We start from the raw sequence: 24,020 nt of genomic DNA on the forward strand, positions 1-24,020 counted from the left end.
CTGAACTAATAAAATATCAGAATATTTATCCTTTGTGGTAAATGCTGTGGCAGAAAACAAAGTTAAAGCGAAAACAGTACAACTAGGACTCCAGCTCCACACAGCTCTGCTCCTCTCCTTTTCTTCCAAACACGTCGCTGTCGCTTTAAGATCACGTGACGGAACTTCTGCCTGCTCATCCTTACTAGACAGTCTGCGCGCGCACGTGGTACTCTGGGGGGCGGGGCTAGGCTCTACTAGTGACGTCATATCAGAAGGTCGCCGAGCGGGAAGACATAGCGCAGAGAGACGGAGAGAGGGAAAGAGACGGTGTCCGAGGAGGGTCACAGCCAGCCGCCATCACAATGCCGCCGACCGGCAGGGAAGCCGTGCTCAGCCGGGTGCAGGAGCTGCTGGAGAAGAACCCGGTGGTCGTGTTCAGCAAGAGCTACTGCCCGTACTGTGACCGGGTGAGGAGGCGCACACACGTGTCTGCTATAAGCTGCGTCATGCTGGGAGTTGTAGTCCTCCCCGTCCGACATAGCTTTCTAATTCCTCGTGTTCCAGGTTCTCTGTGTCCTGTTGGCTCTTCTTTAACTGTTATTCAGCAGATTCTAAGATACATAACGTCCTCACAGCTGAGGCTTCGTTACAGTGTGTCCACTCTGGACGATTCCCTGAGCTGTATTGTCTCCTGCTGATGGTTTGTTACAATGTGTCAGTCTGGGGATTGTCTTCACTGGATACATTGTAGCAGACCCTCAGCTGGGAGATTATTGGGAATAGGTTTTTGGTCAATATTCATATTTCTTATCAGCAAATAGAGGTATTTATAGTGGTGAGAGGGAAAAGAGACTGGAAAGAATCCGTATCACAAGGCGATGATGGCTCCCCATAGTGTTGTGCGATTGTCTGCAGCCCTGTGCGCCCCATCTCTAGTCCTGGGGAAAAGTAATGTAAACTTTGACTACACCAGCAGAATAGTGAGTGCAGCTCTGGAGTATAATACAGGATGTAACTCAGGATCAGTACAGGATAAGTAATGTAGTGTGTGTGTGTGTGTATATACAGTGTCTGCACCAGCAGAATAGTGAGTGCAGCTCTGGAGTATAATACAGGATGTAGCTCAGGATCAGTAATGTATGTACACATTGACTGCACCTGCAGAATAGTGAGTGCAGCTGTGGATTATAATGCAGGATAAGTAATATATGTACACAGTGACTTCATCAGCAGAATAGTGAGTGCAGCTCTGAAGTATAATACAGGAAGTAACTCAGGATAAGTTATTGTATGTACACAGTGACTTCCAGCTGAACAGTGAGTGCAGCTCTGGAGTATAGTGCAGTATATACAAGATGATGGATGTACAGTGACTCACTGACTGTTGTAGATAGTATCTCTCTATAAAACCTGCAGACTATTTATTTGCACATTATAAATTTTCTTCCTTCTCTTGTGAAATCCTAATTTTCTGGTTCTCTTTTGTGTCACATGTAAATTAGGGATCAGGACATTCTTATCAGAAGTTTATTGTTCCAGTGACATACAGTAATAATAACAATAAAAGAGAACCCTGGTGACCTGAGCTGCTGAGGTTCACATGTAACCTGTCTGTACATTCCTCTCCTGCCCTTGGCCCCTACTCACACATTGTAACAAACTGTGTGTGTGTGTGTGTGTGTGTGTGTTCGTTCTGTTTTTGTTGATATCCTTCATATACGGATGTTACTGTGTCTTGTGCTGGAGATGTAAGATTGGGGCAAGGGAGTTTCCATCACTCAAGTCTTCCTCTTTCCATCCGGGAATGGCTGATAACATAGAACAATAGCATACATTACCAGCATCCTTTTTGTTGTGATTATAATTTTCTCTGGTTTCTCCCTGCAGGTGAAGGAGCTGTTCACTTCGCTGGGGAAGGAATATTTTGCCCTGGAGCTGGATCAGTGCGGTGAGTGAATGACTAGATGTTCTCAGGCGATTCTCCTCGCTCGGGTCAGGACTGCAGGCTCTGTCCTCACTGTTACGACTTCATCACTCCACTGTATGGTGGCCATGTTTAAGGCCGCACCCTGACCTACTGGCCTCAAACATGGCCATAAGGTTGTCAGTTTGGGTCATAAAACCAGGAACTATGGCTCCTGTACACTATGAAGCTCCTCTTTGGGAGGAGCAGCCACTGACGGGTTTATTTATTGCAGATGACGGCAGCAGTATCCAGGACGTGCTGCAGGAAATGACCGGACAGAAGACCGTCCCCAACGTCTTTGTGTACAAGACCCATGTGGGCGGCTGTGATAAAACTCTACAGGTGAGTGCCCCGATGTGTATTTGTGCAGTTTTTGCACCCCTGCATCTAATGACGCAGAAAATTAATTTGCAAATAAAACCTTTCCTGCTGTTTTGTGTACACAGCTCCTAGGCAGGCTTGTGTGTCTCCATAGTCAGACTAACCTTCCTTAATGATGTGTGTGTGGTCTGCATTGCAGGCTCATAAGGACGGGACTCTTCAGAAACTCCTGGATAACAACGCTGTCACCTATGATTATGACCTGATCGTCATCGGCGGCGGCTCGGGCGGCCTGGCATGCTCCAAGGTACTTGTCACATTCCTTCCTCCAGCAGTTATTGGTGTTAACTAGTGATGAGCGGGCACTACCATGCTCGGGTGCTCTGTACTCGTAACTAGTGATGAGCGGGCACTACCATGCTCGGGTGCTCTGTACTCGTAACTAGTGATGAGCGGGCACTACCATGCTCAGGTGCTCTGTACTCGTAACTAGTGATGAGCGGGCACTACCATGCTCGGGTGCTCTGTACTTGTAACTAGTGATGAGCGGGCACTACCATGCTCGGGTGCTCTGTACTCGTAACTAGTGATGAGCGGGCACTACCATGCTCAGGTGCTCTGTACTCGTAACTAGTGATGAGCGGGCACTACCATGCTCGGGTGCTCTGTACTTGTAACTAGTGATGAGCGGGCACTACCATGCTCGGGTGCTCTGTACTCGTAACTAGTGATGAGCGGGCACTACCATGCTCGGGTGCTCTGTACTTGTAACTAGTGATGAGCGGGCACTACCATGCTCAGGTGCTCAGTACTTGTAACCAGTGATGAGCGGGCACTACCATGCTCGGGTGCTCAGTACTTGTAACTAGTGATGAGCGGGCACTACCATGCTTGGGTGCTCAGTACTTGTAACTAGTGATGAGCGGGCACTACCATGCTTGGGTGCTCAGTACTTGTAACTAGTGATGAGCGGGCACTACCATGCTCGGGTGCTCTGTACTCGTAACTAGTGATGAGCGGGCACTACCATGCTCGGGTGCTCAGTACTTGTAACTAGTGATGAGCGGGCACTACCATGCTCGGGTGCTCGGTACTTGTAACTAGTGATGAGCGGTCACTACCATGGTCGTTACGAGCAGTTAGACGCTCGGGCGGGCTCTACTCTTGCACCTGAGTATAATGGAAGTTAATGGGGAACTCTAGCACCTTTCCGGAAGATCGTAGTCTCTGTAGCTATATATTTCTGTAATTACCTGTCCATTTAACGTATTACTGGCTTCTGTGCACAATGTGACCTTAGGCTTTATTTACTAGAGGCAGGCAGTGGCCTTAGCTGTCATCTGTCTCCCACTTTCAACCGACGAATAGGAGGGATGCATGGACCAGCGACAATGGGGCAGTCTATGCCTTTTTTTTTTTTTTTTTTTTTTAATGCTCCTAGATACTCGGTAAACACTTAGGCTATGTGCACACGGGAGATCGTACCTGCGGCTCTATCCACAGGTTTCCCGCAGCAGCTCCCTGGAATCTGCAGCTATACATTGCTGCGGGATTCCATTGAAATAGCTGCAGTAAACCTGCGGACATTCATGTGATTTACCTGCGGAAGTCCCGCCCTCTATCTCCATAGTGGAGCGCCAGGAATTTTTACAGGTATTTCCGCAGGAATAATTGACATGCAGTTATGTGCGGCTGCGGGACATCGACAGCATATTCCGCAGCCACACATTCCGCAGCATCGTCACAGACACTCCACATGTCCCATAGGGTAACATGAGGAGTGTCTGTACTTGCTGAAACCTGCAGATTTATCTGCAAAAAATCCAGATAAATCCGCAGGTTTTTCGCGGCAAAGGCCGCAGGAGCTCCCGTGGGCACATAGCCTTAGGGTGCTAAAATAATTAATTAAAGGGTTAGTCCTGTGCCTTTCACTCAGACAACGGGCAATGACCTTATGTTTAAAGATGCATGTCAGGATGAGAGTGCAGTCGACAGAGGACCCTGGTCCTTGCCGATCGTCGGCCCTTTTTTGAAGGTGTCTGTAACCTCAACATCATAATTGCCTTATCTCTCATCGTGAAAGTGAGCAGTGCCAGGGAACACCCCCCCCCCCCCCCCTTAGACTTCTGCCCCTTTTGCCCGTGTCATTTTTGGCTACATGTGGCTTACAGCAGCAACGAGATTTTTGCATGGGGTTTTCCCCTCATCATACAAGCATGACCTAATGTTGCAGAGCGGAGGGACACTTGGACTGAGCCATCATGCTGCTGCTGCTCGGTTCCACCAGATTCTGGGTGCATCTTATTAGGACCTCACAAGAGACAGGTCCTTCCCTTTGCATCCTCCTGACACATGAGAAGGTTTACCCTGTGATCAGGAAAAGGATCTTCTAGTGAGCGGGGGTCATCCAAGGTCACGTGCTGCTATATTGTCATTCCAAGTAACTTGGGCCATACTCCCACCCCCACCCATGCACTGTGATGTGTACAGCTAGCTGTTACGGGGCTTAATACATCTTATCTGAAATACGGCCCCCTCCCCCCACACCATGCTGTGGTGTCCTCATACCTGGACCTAGAAGACTTTTATTAAGCCACAACCCTTCCTGCATTGGTGTAGGCCTCCTATTGTGAATAATTGCTGACTATTTTTCTATTTTTTTTTTTTTTTTTTTTTTTTTAGGAGGCTTCATCTTTGGGGAAGAAAGTAATGGTGCTTGATTTTGTTGTTCCTACCCCTCTGGGGGCCGCCTGGGGTAAGTTTTTTTTTTTTTTTTGTGCTACTTGCTAAGATCAAGATCTATGCTTGTCAGTAAAAATCTACTGCTGCTGGATGACTGTAATCTTACCTACACTAGTACAGTGTACCAAATAGAAGCTGTGGGAAAAAACACAGCTGCAGTTTGGTACACTGTACAAATGTAGGTAAGATTTGCACTGATGCTGCGTATCACTGTGTCCGCAGCTGTGTGAGTAGGACCAGGTTCACCGTTGGTCATCAGACCATTACATTAGTCAGTGCAATTGTCCTGTTGAGAATTAGACTACAAAGGGTCTCTTAAGGTCTAATTGCCGATTTCAAATTATAATGTCATGTGTGCACACGAGAAAGAAATAACAGACTTAAATTGGTTATTATGAACCTTCTCTCCATGACTGATGCCAGTGAGATTCTGTCTCTGCTGTTTGAAACTTTTTATAGCTCTAGAGAAATGAAGGGTGTAGACAAAAGCCAGTCCAATCAAGTAACGCAGGCAGGACTCAGGACATGTAGGAATTTGCATAGTCTGTGCTGGATTGGTTGTTCCAAACTTTAGGAATTCCTTTGTTCCTCAACTTCTATGGGAGTTGTCCAGGATGTAGGAGCCATCTTTAAGTTACATGTGCTGGTATAATAATATAATATTTAATTATTTATATAGTGCTATTAATTCCATAGCGCTTTACATACATTGGCAACACTGTCCCCATTGGGGCTCACAATCTAAATTCCCTATCAGTATGTTTTTGGAGTGTGGGAGGAAACCGAGGGAAACCCACGCAAACATGGGGAGAACATACAAACTCCTTGCAGATTGTGTCCTTAGTGGGACTAGAACCCAGGACCCCAGCGCTGCAAGGCTGTAGTGCTAACCACTGAGCCACCGTGCCGCCCCTATTGTATTAAGGAAAATCACTGAATATGCAGTATATCATATATATATATATATATATATATATTTTTAGTAAGGAGCCAAGACATTCATAAATGTGTTAGGTTGCATCAACTAAACCTATATATTCGAGTCTATGAAATGGCTGAATTAAGTATTTTTGGTTGCTTAATTCTTATCCTCAACAATTCTATAGCACCCCTAGAGAAGGTGACAGGAAAATCCATGAACAAGAGGGCATTTTTTTGCTCAAACTGCTCCAAGGAATTTTATTACTGGGAACTTTCTGCTGCTCCCCAATTACTGGGAACTTTCTGCTGCTCCCCAATGAGGAGTAATGCACTGTCCACGTGTCCAGTGCCCACTGATGGATGGGCTTGTGTTTTGGCTGCAGACATGACCGTGCACATCACCACTGTAGATAATCGCTGACCTCTGCAGCTCTGCTGTATACATTTGGTACAGCTGCCAAGCTCAGTGATTGGCTGCAGCAGTGATCTGCGCTTTCAATGTAATGTTACCACTGCAACCAAGACCTAGAATACAGCGCTAGATCTTGGGAGGGTGAATATTAGCGCTGTCTTGGGTCTATAAGGCTAGTTTCACACCTCCGACTTTTCGCCAGAGTGACGGATCTGGCACACTCCAGTACAGTGTATACAGTACAATGGCAGCGCGACAAACGCCAGGCACATGATGTCATGTGACCTGGAAGTTGCCGTGCTGTCACTGTATTGGAGTGCGCCGGATCCGCCAATTCGGCAAAAAGTCGGATGTGTGAAACTAGCCTAAGCATTTGAGGTCCACTTTTCTGAAAGTGGAAAGCTCCTTGACGCCTTGTTACCGTCTGCTGTGTACGTTTCCTGACGTAAAACCTGCAGTTTACTGATCATTTCCTCGTTGAGAATTCCTGATAATGGCCACTAGTTGCAGCATTTCATGTTCTATCCTTCAGGAAGTTGTCTGTCGCTGAATGTAACTTTAAAGCCTCGACTCTTTCGTAGTTGATCGGTGGTTTCTTCTGTGCAGGGTTGGGCGGCACGTGTGTCAATGTTGGGTGCATTCCCAAGAAGTTGATGCACCAGGCGGCTCTCCTGGGACAATCACTGAAGGACTCGAGGAAATTTGGCTGGGAATATGAGGAGCAAGGTAAGGCGGGGAATATTGGTTTCAATAAAAGAAAGTCCTTTCAATTCTCGTATTAATAACTTGTTTACTTCACAGTACAACACAACTGGGAGACCATGAAGGAGAACATCCAAAACTACATCGGCTCTCTGAATTGGGGTTACAGAGTGGCGCTGAGGGACAAGAACGTCCGCTACGAGAACACCTATGGGGAGTTTGTGGAGCCACATAAGATCAAGGTAAATTGGAATGTAGATGGATGGATGTCTCCCTTATTGATGGTGTTTTTGTTTATTGATAGCGGTGGGATGTTAGGCCCATTTCACACATCCGGCATTTTGTCGGATCCGGCACGCTCCAGTCACATTACAGCATGTGACCGGAGCTTGCCGCGATGCCATTGTACAGTATTAACACTGTACTGGAATGTGCCGGATGCGGCAAAATGCCGGATTTGTGAAATAAGCCTTACAGACTGACTGGGTTTCCTCAAGATCTTTGTTCAGAAGTGCGCCGCTCCTATGCCTCCCGACTTCCTGCTTGCCTGCGGTGCGCTCCTGATTGACCGTTCAGACTTGCAGCCGGATTGGACCGCTAATCTGATCTGTACACTGCTAATAGAAACAGTTTTGCAGTATAGGAGAAGTGCAGGGTTACGGAGGCTGGGCTGGATCCCGCCATCTTCAGCTGTGTCTACAAGCTGCTTAGCAAAGATCTGGAAGCGCATGCTTCTTGCTTGGGAAGCCGGCCACCTCTGATAGACTGCAGAAGTGGCCGGTAATCTAGAAAGCAAAAGTTTACAAACTTAAAACTCCTTCTATTTTTTGGCCTCAAGGATTTTTAATGCCAAGTAAAATGTAAAGTCATCCCCTAATATATATAATATATATTAGCTGTAGTACCCAGGCGTTGCCCGGGATAGTAACGGTCTCTCTCCCAATCTCTGTATGTGTGTCGCTGTTTGTCTGTCTCTGTCTGTCTGTTTCTATCTCTCTGTATCTGTCTCCACCTCTGTCTGTTTCTATGTGTGTTTGTCTGGCTGTCTCTCTGCCCGGCTGTCTCACCACAGACCTCTTATTACCTCACACATAAGCTTCTTATACTAAGTTTATTTCTTTTTCGCTCCTAATTGGGAGACCCAGACAGTGGGTGTATAGCTACTGCCTCTGGAGGCCGCACAAAGAACTACACTTAAAAGTGTAAGGCCCCTCCCCTTCTGGCTATACACCCTCCCGTAGGAGTACGGATTCCTCAGTTTTAGCTTTGTGCGCAGGAGGTCAGACACGCACGCATAGCTCCATTGTTTTTAGTCAGCAGCAGCTGCTGACTATGTCGGATGGAAGAAAAGAGGGCCCATACAGGGCTCCCAGCATGCTCCCTTCTCACCCCACTGTATGTCGGAGGTGTTTGTAAGGTTGAGGTACCCATTGCGGGTACGGCGGCAGGAGCCCACATGCTGATTCCTTCCCCATCCCTTTTTACAGGGCTCTGGGTGAAGTGGGATTTACCGGTCTCCAGGCACTGAGACCGTGCTCCATCTACAGCCCCTGGAGAAGATGCTGGATGGAGCGGAGTACATCAGGGACATGGCCCTGCTTCCTCAAGGTACTCTGTGTCCCCGTGCATTTGGCGCTCACACCGCAGCATGCTGGGTGTTGTAGTGCACCGGGGGACATCAGCGCTACGGCGCTTGTGCCATGGCCTCATTCAGCTTCGCTGAAGCAGGCACACTTCTGGGAATCGGTCGCGCCGGCCGCTGGGACTGCGGCGCGGCTGGCACTTGTGGTGCGCCGGGGACTTCAGCGCGGCCTGCGCTTTTACGGCGGCCGCGCTGATAACTCGAGTCCCCGGCTTTTGCGGCCTGCTTCCGTTCGTTCCCGCCCCCAGACCTGCCAGTCAGGAGAGGGGCGGGACGCTGGCCACTTCTGGGAATCGGTCGCGCCGGCCGCTGGGACGGCGGCGCGGCTGGCACTTGTGGTGCGCCGGGGACTTCAGCGCGGCCCGCGCTTTTACGGCGGCCGCGCTGATAACTCGAGTCCCCGGCTTTTGCGGCCTGCTTCCGTTCGTTCCCGCCCCCAGACCTGCCAGTCAGGAGAGGGGCGGGACGCTGGCCAGTGCATCAGCGCCGAGGGCTGGAGTCGTTTTTACATACTCCAGCCCTCACAATCGGCACAGAGGGGACACTGTTTCCCGCACTTTTGTTTGGAAACTCCCACGGACCGCCCCTCTCCACAGACGCCGGCAGCCATTCCTGCTGACACGCTGAGCTGCAGAGGGGAGCCGGGGAGACCCAGACAAGGAATTCTGCGCCTCTTACCCGCTATTCAGCGGGCGGTAAGCAGCCCTCAGGGCTCACCCCCTCTTGTGCCAGTAGTATTCTTAGTATTTTGTTTCTACAAATACTTGGTATTACATAGCGCTGGTCGCCCTTTGGCTATAGACTCTCTCACATTGCAGAGAGCCAGCAGCATGTCGTCCGTAAAACGCAAGGGTGCCAAGGCACAGACATTATATGCTTCCTGCACCGCATGTGGGACTTTTCTACCGGCAGGCTCCACGGACCCCCATTGTGTGCAGTGCTCGGCCCCTGCGGCGCTTGCACAGTCGGGACCTCTGCTGGACGTGACCCAGGGTGTACCACCTGCGAATGCTGTCCAGGTGACAGGAACTGAGTTTGCAGCTTTTGCTGACAGAATGTCTCTCACTATGTCACAAATTCTTGACACATTGCGAGCTAGGCCTGTACTTCAGGCCACGGACACTGTGCAATCATTGCCCCCTGGTCCCCCTCAGCTGAATTACCTCCAAGCTCCGGGACGGGCATCTACACCTCAGGGTGAAGACTCTGACTCGGACGATGGCCCCGGGCAGCCTAAGCGGGCTCGCTATGACGGGCCTTCACATTCATCTCAATGGTCAGGATCCCAGCGAGATGAATCTATGGGTGATGAGGCGGACGTAACTGATCAGGATTCTGATCCTGGGACCGCTCTCAATCTAGATACACCAGATGGTGACGCCATAGTTAATGATCTTATATTTAACATCAATAAGATGTTAAATATTTCCCCACCAGCTCCTCTTGTAGAGGAGTCAGCTTCGCAGCACGAGAGAATCCATTTCAGATACCCTAAGCGTACATTAAGCACTTTTCTGGACCACGCTGACTTTAGAGACGCAATCCAGAAACCCCACGCTTATCCTGAAAGGCGTTTTCCTAAACGGCTTAAAGATACACGCTACCCTTTTCCCCCTGAGGTGGTCAAGGGTTGGACCCAGTGTCCAAAAGTGGATCCTCCAATTTCCAGGCTTGCAGCTAGATCCTTGGTTGCAGTTGAAGATGGAGCGGCACTTAAAGATGCCACTGACAGGCAGATGGAGCTCTGGCTGAAATCCATCTATGAAGCGATTGGAGCGTCATTAGCGCCTTCTTTTGCGGCCGTATGGGCACTCCAAGCTATCTCAGCCGGGCTTGCGCGAGTCGACTCAGTCACACGCTTCTCCACCACCAGACCGAGCCGATGCTCTGTTGCAGGCGGTGGCCGCTCTAAAGGCGGAAGGAGTGGTGACCTCCGTTCCTCTTCAGGAACAAGGTCACGGTTTTTACTCCAATCTGTTTGTGGTCCCAAAAAAGGACGGATCGTATCGACCCGTCCTGGATCTAAAGTTGCTCAACAGACACGTAAAAGTCAGGAGGTTCCGGATGGAATCCCTACGCTCCGTCATAGCCTCAATGTCTCAAGGAGATTTTCTAGCATCAATAGATATCAAAGATGCGTATCTCCACGTACCGATTGCACCAGAGCATCAGCGTTTCCTACGCTTCGTCATACACGACGAACACCTACAGTTCGTAGCGTTACCTTTCGGTCTGGCAACAGCCCCCCGGGTCTTCACCAAAGTCATGGCAGCAGTAGTAGCTGTTCTGCACTCGCAGGGTCACTCGGTCATCCCGTATCTAGACGACCTGCTTATAAAGGCACCCTCTCAAGAGGCATGCCAACACAGTCTGAAGGTGGCGCTAGACACTCTCCAGAGTTTCGGGTGGATTATCAACTTTCCAAAGTCTCATCTAACCCCGACCCAATCTCTGACTTATCTTGGCATGGAGTTTCATACTCTCTCAGCGATAGTGAGGCTTCCACTGGACAAGCAGTGCTCGCTACGGACTGGAGTGCAATCTCTCCTTCAGAGCCAGTCGCACTCACTGAGGCGCCTCATGCATTTCCTAGGAAAGATGGTAGCAGCAATGGAGGCAGTCCCGTTCGCGCAGTTTCATCTGCGCCCTCTACAATGGGACATTCTACGCCAATGGGATGGGAAATCGACGTCCCTCGACAGGACTGTCTCCCTCTCTCAGACTGCCAAGGACTCTCTGCGTTGGTGGCTTCTCCCCACCTCATTGTCACAGGGAAAGTCGTTCCTTCCCCCGTCCTGGGCAGTGGTCACGACGGATGCGAGCCTATCAGGGTGGGGAGCGGTGTTTCTCCACCACAGGGCTCAGGGGACGTGGACTCAGGAAGAGTCCACCCTGCAGATCAATGTTCTGGAAATCAGAGCAATCTATCTTGCCCTGCGAGCCTTCCAACAATGGCTGGAAGGCAAGCAGATTCGGATTCAGTCGGACAATTCCACGGCGGTGGCGTACATCAACCACCAAGGGGGAACACGCAGTCGCCAAGCTTTTCAAGAAGTCCAGCGGATTTTGACGTGGGTGGAAAGCAGAGCGTCCACCATATCCGCAGTTCACATCCCAGGCGTGGAAAACTGGGAAGCAGACTTTCTCAGTCGCCAGGGCATGGACGCAGGAGAATGGTCCCTTCACCCGGACGTGTTTCAGCAGATCTGTTGCCGCTGGGGGACGCCGGACGTCGATCTCATGGCGTCACGGCACAACAACAAGGTCCCAGTTTTCATGGCACGGTCTCACGATCACCGAGCACTGGCGGCAGACGCCTTGGTTCAGGATTGGTCGCAATTCCGACTCCCCTATGTGTTTCCACCTCTAGCGTTGTTACCCAGAGTTCTCCGGAAAATCAGGTCCGACTGCCATCGAGCCATACTCGTCGCTCCAGATTGGCCAAGAAGGTCGTGGTACCCGGATCTGTGGCATCTCACGGTAGGCCAACCGTGGACACTACCAGACCGTCCAGATTTGCTGTCTCAAGGGCCGTTTTTCCATCTGAATTCTGCGGCCCTGAACCTGACTGTGTGGCCATTGAGTCCTGGATCCTAGCGGCCTCAGGTTTATCTCATGAAGTTGCTGCCACAATGAGACAGGCTAGAAAACCATCCTCAGCTAAGATCTATCACAGGACGTGGAAGATATTCTTAGCGTGGTGCTTGGCTCAAGGGTTTTCCCCCTGGCCATTTGCATTGCCAATTTTTCTTTCCTTCCTGCAGTCTGGGTTGGAAAAAGGTTTGTCGCTTAGCTCTCTTAAGGGTCAAGTCTCCGCGCTATCTGTATTCTTTCAGAAGCGCTTGGCACGGCTTTCTAAAGTACGCACGTTTCTCCAAGGAGTTCGTCATATCGTTCCTCCTTACAGACGGCCATTGGAACCCTGGGATCTGAACAAGGTTCTCATTGCTCTCCAGAAGCCGCCTTTCGAGCCTTTGAAAGAGGTTTCCCTTTCTCGGCTTTCACAAAAGGTGGTTTTTCTTGTGGCGGTCACGTCTCTTCGGAGAGTGTCAGAGCTGGCGGCGTTATCTTGCAAATCTCCCTTCCTGGTGTTTCACCAGGACAAGGTAGTACTGCGTCCAATTCCAGAGTTTTCTCCCAAGGTGGTTTCTTCCTTTCATCTCAATCAGGATATCACTTTGCCATCTTTGTGTCCGCATCCAGTTCACCAATTTGAAAAGGGTTTACATCTGTTGGACCTGGTGAGAGCACTCAGGATTTACATCTCTCGCACGGCGTCTCTACGCCGTTCTGATGCGCTCTTTGTCCTAGTCGCTGGTCAGCATAAGGGATCGCAAGCTTCCAAATCCACCCTGGCGCGGTGGATCAAGGAACCAATTCTTCACACATACCGTTCTGCTGGGCTTCCGATTCCATCTGGACTGAAGGCCCATTCTACCAGAGCCGTGGGTGCGTCCTGGGCATTGCGGCATCAGGCTACGGCTCAGCAAGTGTGCCAGGCGGCTACCTGGTCGAGTCTGCACACGTTTACCAAACACTATCAAGTGCATACCTACGCTTCGGCAGATGCCAGCCTAGGTAGACAGGTCCTTCAGGCGGCGGTGGCCCACCTGTAGGAAGAGGCTGTCTGACAGCCCGTTCTTGGGGTATCTTTTTACCCACCCAGGGACTGCTTTTGGACGTCCCACTGTCTGGGTCTCCCAATTAGGAGCGAAAAAGAAGGGAATTTTGTTTACTTACCGTAAATTCCTTTTCTTCTAGCTCCAATTGGGAGACCCAGCACCCGCCCTATTTGTTCTTAGGGTTTCGTTTTTCGGGTGCACATGTTGTTCATGTTGTTTCTTAAGTTCTCCGATCTTGTTATCGGATTGAATTTGTTTCGAAACTGTTATTGGCTTTCCTCCTTCTTGCTTTGGTACTAAAACTGAGGAATCCGTACTCCTACGGGAGGGTGTATAGCCAGAAGGGGAGGGGCCTTACACTTTTAAGTGTAGTTCTTTGTGCGGCCTCCAGAGGCAGTAGCTATACACCCACTGTCTGGGTCTCCCAATTGGAGCTAGAAGAAAAGGAATTTACGGTAAGTAAACAAAATTCCCTTCTTTGTTCCTATAGCAACCACTGACAGTTGCTATTAATAACCTATAGCTCCCACCTCCATTCAGTTTAATAGCGGCAGGATTTTGAGAGAGTCATTGTAAAGCGCAGAGTTACATTTTCTCACCCAAACATAGTCTATGACGTTCCCTGGGTCACAGTCTGTGCAAAATTTCGTGATTGTAAATGTGACGGTGTGGATTCCTTTAGCGGACATACATACATACACTCAGCCTTACGTGTGTGTGTGTGTGTGTGTGTATGTATATGTATGTATATGTATATGTATATATATATATATATATATATATATATATATATATATATAATACTTTCTCTCCATTGTGTGTGTGTGTATAGCATTAATATGGATATTTTTATTTTTATTTTTTTTTTATTATTTTTGGGATAATTAGGCCACTAACAAACGAGGCAAGGAGAGCTTCTTCACAGGAGACAAGTTTGTTATTGCCACAGGGGAGCGGCCCCGATATCTGAACATCCCCGGAGATAAGGAATTCTGCATCACCAGGTGAGTGCTCGTGTCCTCCGTCCTCCTTTCCTCTTACCACATACCCGCCTGGTAATGCTTAGCTGAGACATTGCACCATTTTCTTATCTCTGCTACATTCCTGCGGTGTTACAATGTGGAGGAGGGTTATATATTTCCCAGTTTGCAGTTTCAGAAGCTGATTTCACTTTTTTTAGTAATTTACAGTTGAACCTGTGCCCGAAATGGGGCAAATTACATTGAGCAGCAGGAGACTAGCGATCACAGGCTTGTGTGGTGACCAGTGCTCCATTTTCTCAAGTCCCCAGTTCATAGTGGACACATCTTACTTCTGGGGATATGGAAACCACAATGAGTCCAGAGAACCTGATGGCCATTGTGCATGTCCTCGGCGTGCTGCACGGAGTCACTCCTCGCAGTGATTGTTCACACTATATGTTCAGTGTTTGTCCAGCCGGAGTGGTTTCTGCTTAATGGGGGTTGCACACTAAGATATTGAGGATAGGTCATCAATCACATTTCTGTGAGGGGATGACACTGCACCCCTATCGATCAGATCAGCACAGTGTATGGAGCTGCTGGCTGTAAATGGCTGATCGGTGGGAGTGCTGGGTGTCGGACCACCTAATTAGTGAGCAATGCCTTTTAATGCACAAGAGCAGAAGACAAAATTCTCTTTTTTGTCCAGCCCTGGGGAATATACACCCATCATATATAGTCCGGTCACGAGGATGACTCCTGTCTGGACTTGTTGGCATTTGTAGGGTTACATCTTTTCTTCCTGCTGGTTACAGAAGGGAGTGTCGGCCGTTAAAGGGTTTCATCATAAAGGGTTTCATCATGTACAGTCATGAAGCAAACTTCCCGACCTCCCATCACGGGCTCTGAACAATCGCTCATCTACACTTCCTGTCGTTGGATGATTTGGGGACACTTATTTAGTAACTTTTTGCATTTACGCCACGTCTGATTCAACTTGCCAAAATTCTGAAGAACTCTAGATGGGTCATATTTAGAAATGTAAATTCTTGCATACCATATTCAACACTGCAGCATCTTTTCAACATTTGATGCCTGGTTTAGGCCATGTGCGCACGCTGCGGATTTTACCGCGGATTTGCTGCAGAAAATGTTTCTAACATTTCTGCAGTCATTCCCACAAAACCTATGGGTATAAAGAAAAAAAATGCTGTGCACACACTGCGTTTACTTGCAGATTTTCTGCTGCGGAATTAATGAGCATGTCACTTATTTTCCGCAGGTACCTGCGTTTTTTTGTCTTAGATAATGGTAAAAACCCGCAGGGAAAAAAATACGGCAAATCCGCATGCGGATTTTGGGTTTTTTTTTTTTTGTTTTTTACCGCAGGTGCCGGATTCTTTCAGAGGGTCCGGTTTTTCAGTTTCTAGTGCGCACATGGCCTCATTCCTCCTGGAAGTGTATTAGTAAATGAGACAACTGGATGTTCCATTCTCCTGGTCTGATGCTGCTGGTATAGGTTAGACCACGCTTGGACCCACCCCGGAGGAACGGTGGCATCCAGTTGTCAGTTTATTCATATTTACAGGAGGAATAACCTTGTAATGGCGTACTGCCGAGTTCCAAGGAAAGGAGCTCCTGCATTATAACTTCTTGGGGTTGTCAACAATCTAATAAAGCACTTGTTAGGAAAGCTGAAGGATGTTTCCTTTTGGGACCTTTCCGCTGCAGATTTTTCCGGATCTGCCACTGAGCATACGGCCGGTGGGAATGCTCCGGTAGGGTTTTTTCCGCAGGATGTGTGACACCCCTAGACTATCAGGTCGTCACAGGGTATTGCACAATCTGCCCTCCCGTGCAGTATCCACCTCCTCCTTGGTTTAGGGTCCCTAACCACATGGTGTTGCCTACATCAGCTAATCAAATCCTAGGTACACCCTGCACCACACCCACCAGACACACCAGTGGAGGTCTTGAGTGGAATAGTCGCCCACCTGGGGGGAGGAGAGGTCTGGAGTGTTAAGAGAGTAGAGTCTGAGAAGTGAAAGTGAGAGGAGGTCGGGAGCAGGGCTTCTGGGAAGCAATCTAGGTGGTAGACGGTGGTCTGGGACTAGAGGAGCTGGACCCCCGGTCGCAGGGGATCGTGGCAAGGGGCACAGATCTGTCGAGGGGGACAGCCCGCGGCCTTGCACCATCACCGGGCAGGGACCACGGCACGACTGGGTACGTGGACCCTAGGTTGGGGAGTAGCTTCAGGCAACCCGATAATTTACCCGAGGAGAACGGAATCTTCAAGATCCTCCGTTCCCACCCTCTCCAAAATCGGGGCATTAGCACAACAAGGGGGATAGGACTTTCCAATTCAAAAGGGTCCAGAAAATCCCAAGCGTGAGCCCTGAGAGCAAGCTTCCACACTTAGCCATAGTGGGGAGCGGGACCCAGCAAGTTTCACACTACCGGGACCACCAAAGTAAACTTAGTGCCAGGAGGCAGGTCACGGATCACCAGGCAGCACCATTGGGGACGGGACCCGAACTAAGCTCCCCTCAGCGGCAGCGGTATCCAGAGACTTGTTTGACCAGTTGTCGGTGTCAGCTTAATGGACTGAGCGAGAACCACAGTGTCCCCCTTCGCATCCAACGGCACTCCCCTTCAATCACAGAGCCCCGGGGTATTTCCCCCAACCCCCCCCCCCCCCTTTCCCTACCCGTGGAGGGTCACAACACCTAGCTGCCCCACTCCATCATCCCCGGCTACTCCCAACTGCAGCGGTGGTACTCCTGATTACCACATACCATGGGTGGCATCATGAACTCTATAAAACCCCTTGTAAATACCCCCCCTTCATTTGAGTGGCCGCACGGATTACACCCTCCCGGGTCCAGAGACCCTCGAGCCACTGAGAACCCGGATTCGAGCAGCTCTGCTGCTGGCACGGGGGCGGCACACCTCCAGTGGGTGACATGTGCAGAACCGCTTCACGAAGACGGCTCAGATCATTAGCGCTCCTTGTTGTGCCATAGAGGTTTATGCAGCACGGGTTCTTCTATCATGTCAATAGAAAAGGGGCTTTCAAACCATCCGGACCTGACTGACTCTTTGCTCTGGATCTCTGTCCGCCAGGGAAATGCTTCCATACATGTGCATCCCCCATAAGTCACTTTTTTTGCGGGTCCTTCTATATCGACAAATAATACCGCCAATATTTCATTAGTGAGATTACTAGTTCATTAGAAGAAAGAATGAGGGTGAACGTTAACCCTTCTACTGCTGCAATGATTTTTCACCCTTGACAAAATGTTATCCATCAATAATTCTGGACACATGGTAGTTGTGTTCTTAGAGATCCCCATGTCGGGGGTCACTGTCATCATCTGGACATTAGGTTCTGAGCCGCCGCTGTTCTTGTATAATCACGCGCATACTGTTTCTTTACAGCGACGATCTCTTCTCTCTCTCCTACTGCCCTGGGAAGACGCTCGTGGTCGGAGCTTCCTACGTGGCGTTGGAATGTGCTGGATTTCTCGCCGGGATCGGCCTGGATGTCACCGTCATGGTGCGCTCCATATTTTTACGCGGGTTTGACCAAGAGATGGCAGAAAAAGCTGGAGCCTACATGGAGACGCACGGAGTGAAGTTCATCAAGAAATTCGTCCCAGTTTCAGTAAGAAACCCTCCTGTGTTCTGTAATGTCACCTCTGGGGGCGCTCTGTCAGTGTACTTGTATTGGGGGGCTGAGAAGGGGAATAGTGGCAGTCTGATCCCGTACAATGACACTAGACAATAATTCTTAATCCGGTCGCTCTTTCAATTAGGACGCTAATTAGTTCATTAATCTTGTTTTCCAACAGGTGGAGCAGCTGGAAGCTGGGACTCCAGGGAGACTGAGGGTTGTCGCAAAGTCTACGGAAAGCGATACCATAATCGACGACGAATATAATACAGTAAGTGATCTACACCTCACAGGAGATCTGACACCACCTGTATATACTGCACCGTATACACGGGACACCTCCTCCGATATGCTGCGCCTGCGGGACACCACCTCCGATATGCTGCGCCTGCGGGGCACCACCTCCGATATGCTGCGCCTGCGGGGCACCTCCTCTGATATGCTGCGCCTGCGGGGCACCTCCTCTGATATGCTGCGCCTGCGGGGCACCTCCTCTGATATGCTGCGCCTGCGGGGCACCTCCTCTGATATGCTGCGCCTGCGGGGCACCTCCTCTGATATGCTGCGCCTGCGGGGCACCTCCTCTGATATGCTGCGCCTGCGGGGCACCTCCTCTGATATGCTGCGCCTGCGGGGCACCTCCTCTGATATGCTGCGCCTGCGGGGCACCTCCTCTGATATGCTGCGCCTGCGGGGCACCTCCTCTGATATGCTGCGCCTGCGGGGCACCTCCTCTGATATGCTGCGCCTGCGGGGCACCTCCTCTGATATGCTGCGCCTGCGGGGCACCTCCTCTGATATGCTGCGCCTGTGGGGCACCTCCTCTGATATGCTGCGCCTGCGGGGCACCTCCTCTGATATGCTGCGCCTGCGGGGCACCTCCTCTGATATGCTGCGCCTGCGGGGCACCTCCTCTGATATGCTGCGCCTGCGGGGCACCTCCTCTGATATGCTGCGCCTGCGGGGCACCTCCTCTGATATGCTGCGCCTGCGGGGCACCTCCTCTGATATGCTGCGCCTGCGGGGCACCTCCTCTGATATGCTGCGCCTGCGGGGCACCTCCTCTGATATGCTGCGCCTGCGGGGCACCTCCTCTGATATGCTGCGCCTGCGGGGCACCTCCTCTGATATGCTGCGCCTGCGGGGCACCTCCTCCGATATGCTGCGCCTGCGGGGCACCTCCTCCGATATGCTGCGCCTGCGGGGCACCTCCTCCGATATGCTGCGCCTGCGGGGCACCTCCTCCGATATGCTGCGCCTGTAAAAAATATTGATCCAAATAATTTTTTTTTTTTTTTTTCTTTTTCTTCCAGGTGCTGATTGCTGTTGGTAGAGATTCTTGCACTAGAAATATTGGTTTGGAGAAGATTGGTGTGAAGATAAATGAGAGGTGAGCGCACCGTTTCTTTCTGCCATTTGTATATATTTTGTTGTTGCATGCTCAATTTCTCAATCACGATTTGTAGGAATGGCAAGATCCCCGTGAATGACGAGGAGCAGACCAGCGTGCCTCATGTCTATGCCATAGGAGATATCCTTGATGGGAAGTTGGAGCTGACACCAGTGGCAATCCAGGCTGGGCGGCTACTGGCCCGGAGGCTTTACGCCGGCTCCAATTTGAAGGTACGATCTCGATAGATCAGAATGAGCTATAGCTGCGACCTTTGAAACTACAACGACCCATCATGGCCCAACAGTCATAGGCTTCACAGCAGCTTAAGGACGAAGTGTTGAAAATATTTTGTCTGCAAGAAAGTGATTGGATAAGGTTTTGGGGTAAGATGTATTTTATGATTATTTTGCACAATCTTATGAAAATTCCTTTTTCTTTCCAGTGTGACTATGTCAACGTCCCAACAACGGTGTTTACTCCAATGGAGTACGGCTGCTGCGGGTATCCAGAGGAAAAAGCCATTGAAATCTTTGGCGAAGAATCTTTAGAGGTTTGTTCCTAGTTTTTTCTTCCCTTAGGCTATGTGCGCATGCTGTGGATTTACCGTGGATTTGCTGCAGAAAATGTTTTACATTTGTGCAGTCATTCCCCAGGAAAACTGAAGGGTATAAATAAAAAAAAAATGCTGTGCGCACACTGGATTTTTTTTTTTTTTTTTTTTTTTTTGTCTCTGTGGATTTACCCGCTGAATTTCCGCTGCGGAATTAATGTGCATGCACTTCTTTTCTGAAGGTCCCTGTGGTTCTGCCATTAATTATTGGTAAAAATCCACAGGGACCAACCAGCGGAAAAACCGCGTCAAATCCACACTAAACCATGGCAAAACTGCATGCGGATTTCGTTGCGGGTTTTTTTGTTTTTCTTTTTTTAACCGCAGGTGCGGGATTTTTTTCAGAGGGTACGGTTTTTCTTAGTCATTTTCTAGTGCGCACATGGCCTTACCCTGCTTTGCTCCAGGCAGTTTTGACTCTCCTACATGTGACTTGGCAACCCAACCCATAGACTTCCTCACACCAGTCTATGGGTTCTGTCTAGATTTGCAGCTCTGACCCAATTTTCTCAATGGAGATGAAGTGCAGTACCAAACAGAACAAAAGTGTTAATGGCGCCGCTTCGTGTGTGTGTGTGTGTGTGTGTGTGTGTGTGTGTGTGTGTGTGGTTGGTTTTTTGTTTTTTGTTTTTTTTTGTCTTGCTGATATTTTTTTTTCTTCCTAGCTGTTCTCTAGAGTCCATGTCTCAATCTTTTATGCTCTTTCTAGATCTACCACACTCTGTTCTGGCCTCTGGAGTGGACCGTTCCCGGGCGTGATAATAACACTTGTTTTGCCAAAGTCATCTGCAACAAGCATGACAATGTAAGTAGAAGGGAGGATAATCAGATCACCTTTCCCACCGAAGGTCCACTGCACGGACTCCGTATTGCCCATAGTAAGGATTCAGAGTGTCCAGCAGCAGACCTTCTTAAAAATGTATATATAAAGCTTTATTCCAAAATTATTCCATTAAAATAAATCCATAAACGGCAGCATAGAAAATCCCCAAAAAAAAAAAGGGGGGGAAACAAACGCGTTTCGGATGCTATTGCTTCCTTGAAACAATGAATAAGGAATGGCATCTGAAACGCTTCCCCCTTTTTTTTTTTTTTTTTTTTCTTTTTCGCTCCTAATTGGGAGACCCAGACAATTGGGTGTATAGCTATTGCCTCCGGAGGCCACACAAAGTATTACACTTAAAAGTGTAAGGCCCCTCCCCTTCTGGCTATACACCCCCAGTGGGATCACTGGCTCACCAGTTTTGTGCTTTGTGCGAAGGAGGCAACACATCCACGCATAGCTCCACTGTTTAGTCAGCAGCAGCTGCTGACTATGTCGGATGGAAGAAAAGTGGGCCCATACAGGGCTCCCAGCATGCTCCCTTCTCACCCCACTTCATGTCGGAGGTGTTTGTTAAGGTTGAGGTACCCATTGCGGGTACGGAGGCTGGAGCCCACATGCTGCTTCCTTCCCCATCCCTTTTTACAGGGCTCTGGGTGAAGTGGGATTCTATCGGTCTCCAGGCACTGAGACCGTGCTCCATCCACAGCCCCTGGTATCTGCTGGACATGGAGCGGAGTATCTTCAGGGACATGGCCCTGCTACATGGAGGTACTCTGTGTCCCTGTGGGGACCGCGCAGACACACGGCAGCACTGCTGGGTGTGTTAGTGCGCCAGGGACAGCGGCGCTGTCCGCACTAGTGCCATCGCACACCACAGCGTTGCTGGGTGTGTTAGTGTATTGGGAGACTACTGCGCTAACCGCCGCTGCCACTTTTATTTAAGGCGCCGCTGGGATTTGTGGTGCGCCGGGGACTTCCGCGCCGGCCAGCACTGATATGCCGGCCGCGCTTATTAACTCGAGTCCCCGGCTTCTGGGCCTAGTCTCCCTTCGTTACCGCCCACAGGCCTGACAGTCAGGGTAGGGGCGTGACGCTGCATAGCACAGCAGCGCTGAGAGCTGGAGTATGTTTTGCATACTCCACCCCTCTCACTGTGTGCACTGTGAAACCGGATTCCCGCACTTTCTCAGGCACGCCCACGGCTTCCTTCTCTACAAGGACGCCGGCAGCCATTAGTGTCAGTTTCTGTACGATACAGAGACAAGTGTGGAAGACCCTGGCATTCTGATAGTCACACAATCGCTGCAACAGGCGTTAAGCAGCACCTGTGGTGCTAACCCCACTAGTGCAGAAGTGCACTTATAGATATGCTTGTACTATATACATTGCACTGTTTGGTCGCACGTTGTATATACCCTCCTGGATTGTGCGGAGGAGTTATCAGCATATTCTCTGTGTAAAACAAAGGTGCAGAACCACATGTTTTTTCTATGCAGCCGGTACAGCATGTACGGCTATACTGCCGGCAGGTTACATAGACCCCCATTATATCCAACTCAGCCGGAGTCTCTGCTAATGGCCAGAGGATGAGGACGGTGTCTGCAGTATTTACTGACAGATTTTCTAGGACTATGGCTATGATACTAGAAGCCTAGCAGTCCGGACATGTCTCTCACAACATGGGCACTGGTGAATCATTGATCCATGGCCCCCCTCAGTGTGAACATCTAACAGCTCCGGGAATGTCACACGCATCCCAGAGTCACGGCTCTGCACAGACGTCAGTCCCAGACGGCCTAAGCGGGCTCACTATGAGCGGCCCTCGGTTTCATCAGGGTCCTAGCAGAAGGACTCTCTGTGTAATGTGGCGGCAGTAGCGGCTCAGGATTCTGATCCTGAGACCGCTCTCAATCTGGATACACCTAATGGTGACGCCATAGTGAATAATCTTATAGCGTCCATCAATAGAATGTTGGTTATTTCTCACAGCTCCTCCAGTGGAGGAGTCAGCTTCACGTATTTTTCTGGACCACTCTGCCTTCAGAGAGGCAGTCCAGGAACACCACACTTATCCAGATATGCGCTTCTCCAAACGGCTTAGGATACACGTTATCCCTGTCCCCTGACGTGGTCAAGGACTGGACCCAGTGTCCCAAGCGGCATCCTCCAATCTCCAGGCTTGTAGCTAGATCCATAGTTGCAGCGGGAGATAGAGCTGCACTTAAAGATGCCACTGACAGACAGATGGATCTCTGGTCTAAATCCATCTATGAGACTGTCGGCGCACGTTGGCTCCAGCATTCTCACCCTTGGGGCACTCCAAGCTATTTCAGCTTGTCTTACACAGATTGACACGGTTACACGTACATCTGTGCCGCAGGTGGCATCCTTAACCTCTCAAATGTCTGCATTTGTTTCTTACGCGATTCAGGTTGCCCTAGACTCTGCGAACCGTACGGCAGTAGCCTCCGCTACTCCGTGTTTTTAAGCAGAGCCTGGTCTGCTCGTTAAGTGAATGGAAGGCAGATTCTGCTTCCAAAAAAGGTTGCTTAACCAGTTGCCTTTTTCTGCTGACCGACTGTTTGGTGAGCGTTTGGATGTAACCATTAAACAGTCCAGGGGTAAGGATTCTTCCTTTCCTCAGCCCGGACACAACAAACCTCAACAGAGCAGGAGGCAGTCGTGGTTTCGGTCTTTTCGAGGCTCGGGCAGGTCCCATTTTTCCTCGTCCAATGTGGTCTCAACAGGATCAGAGGAGCTCAGATTCTTGGCGGGCTCAGTCGCGCCCAAAAAAGAGACAGTCTGAAAACCCGCTTCCAAGGCGGCTTCCTCATGACTTGCGGCCTCCTCTCTCCGCATCCTCGGTCGGTAGCAGGCTCACCCGCCTTGGCGATATTTAGCTGCCATAGGTCAATGACCGTTGGGTGTGAGACATTCTGTCTCACGGGTACAGGATAGAGCTCACTTCTCGTCCTCCAACTCGATTCTTCAGAACTTCTCCACCTTCCGGCCGAGCCGCTGCTCTTCTGCAAACAGGGTGCACTCTATAGGCAGAAAGAGTGATGACCCCCGTTCCTCTTCAGGAACAAGGTCACGGTTTTTACCCCAAATTATTTGCGGGGCCTATAAGAACGGGCCGTTCCGTCCCTTCTGGATCTAAAACTGCTCAGCAAGCTCGTGGACACCAGGCGGTTCCGGATGGAATCCCTCCGCCATGTCATCGCCTCAATGTCCCAAGGAGATTTC

At 50.0% G+C, this 24,020-nt stretch overlaps 1 protein-coding gene across 1 annotated transcript in view; it reads left to right on the plus strand.

The window, feature by feature from the left end:
* Positions 1–241: 241 nt before the first annotated feature.
* Positions 242–24,020, plus strand: part of TXNRD3 (thioredoxin reductase 3) — a 39,957-nt gene continuing 16,178 nt past the window's right edge. The window contains exons 1-14 of the mRNA XM_075321524.1: positions 242–449; positions 1,870–1,930; positions 2,181–2,290; positions 2,469–2,576; positions 4,952–5,024; positions 6,951–7,070; positions 7,146–7,288; positions 14,199–14,314; positions 17,711–17,936; positions 18,124–18,216; positions 19,259–19,335; positions 19,412–19,568; positions 19,781–19,888; positions 20,658–20,753. Coding sequence (XP_075177639.1) covers positions 345–449; positions 1,870–1,930; positions 2,181–2,290; positions 2,469–2,576; positions 4,952–5,024; positions 6,951–7,070; positions 7,146–7,288; positions 14,199–14,314; positions 17,711–17,936; positions 18,124–18,216; positions 19,259–19,335; positions 19,412–19,568; positions 19,781–19,888; positions 20,658–20,753 — 1,593 coding nt within the window. The 5' untranslated portion in view covers positions 242–344. The remainder of the gene's footprint in view (positions 450–1,869; positions 1,931–2,180; positions 2,291–2,468; positions 2,577–4,951; positions 5,025–6,950; positions 7,071–7,145; positions 7,289–14,198; positions 14,315–17,710; positions 17,937–18,123; positions 18,217–19,258; positions 19,336–19,411; positions 19,569–19,780; positions 19,889–20,657; positions 20,754–24,020) is intronic.

The sequence above is a fragment of the Anomaloglossus baeobatrachus genome, chromosome 8 (assembly GCF_048569485.1).
Source record: "Anomaloglossus baeobatrachus isolate aAnoBae1 chromosome 8, aAnoBae1.hap1, whole genome shotgun sequence".
Classification (NCBI taxonomy): Eukaryota; Metazoa; Chordata; class Amphibia; order Anura; family Aromobatidae; genus Anomaloglossus; species Anomaloglossus baeobatrachus.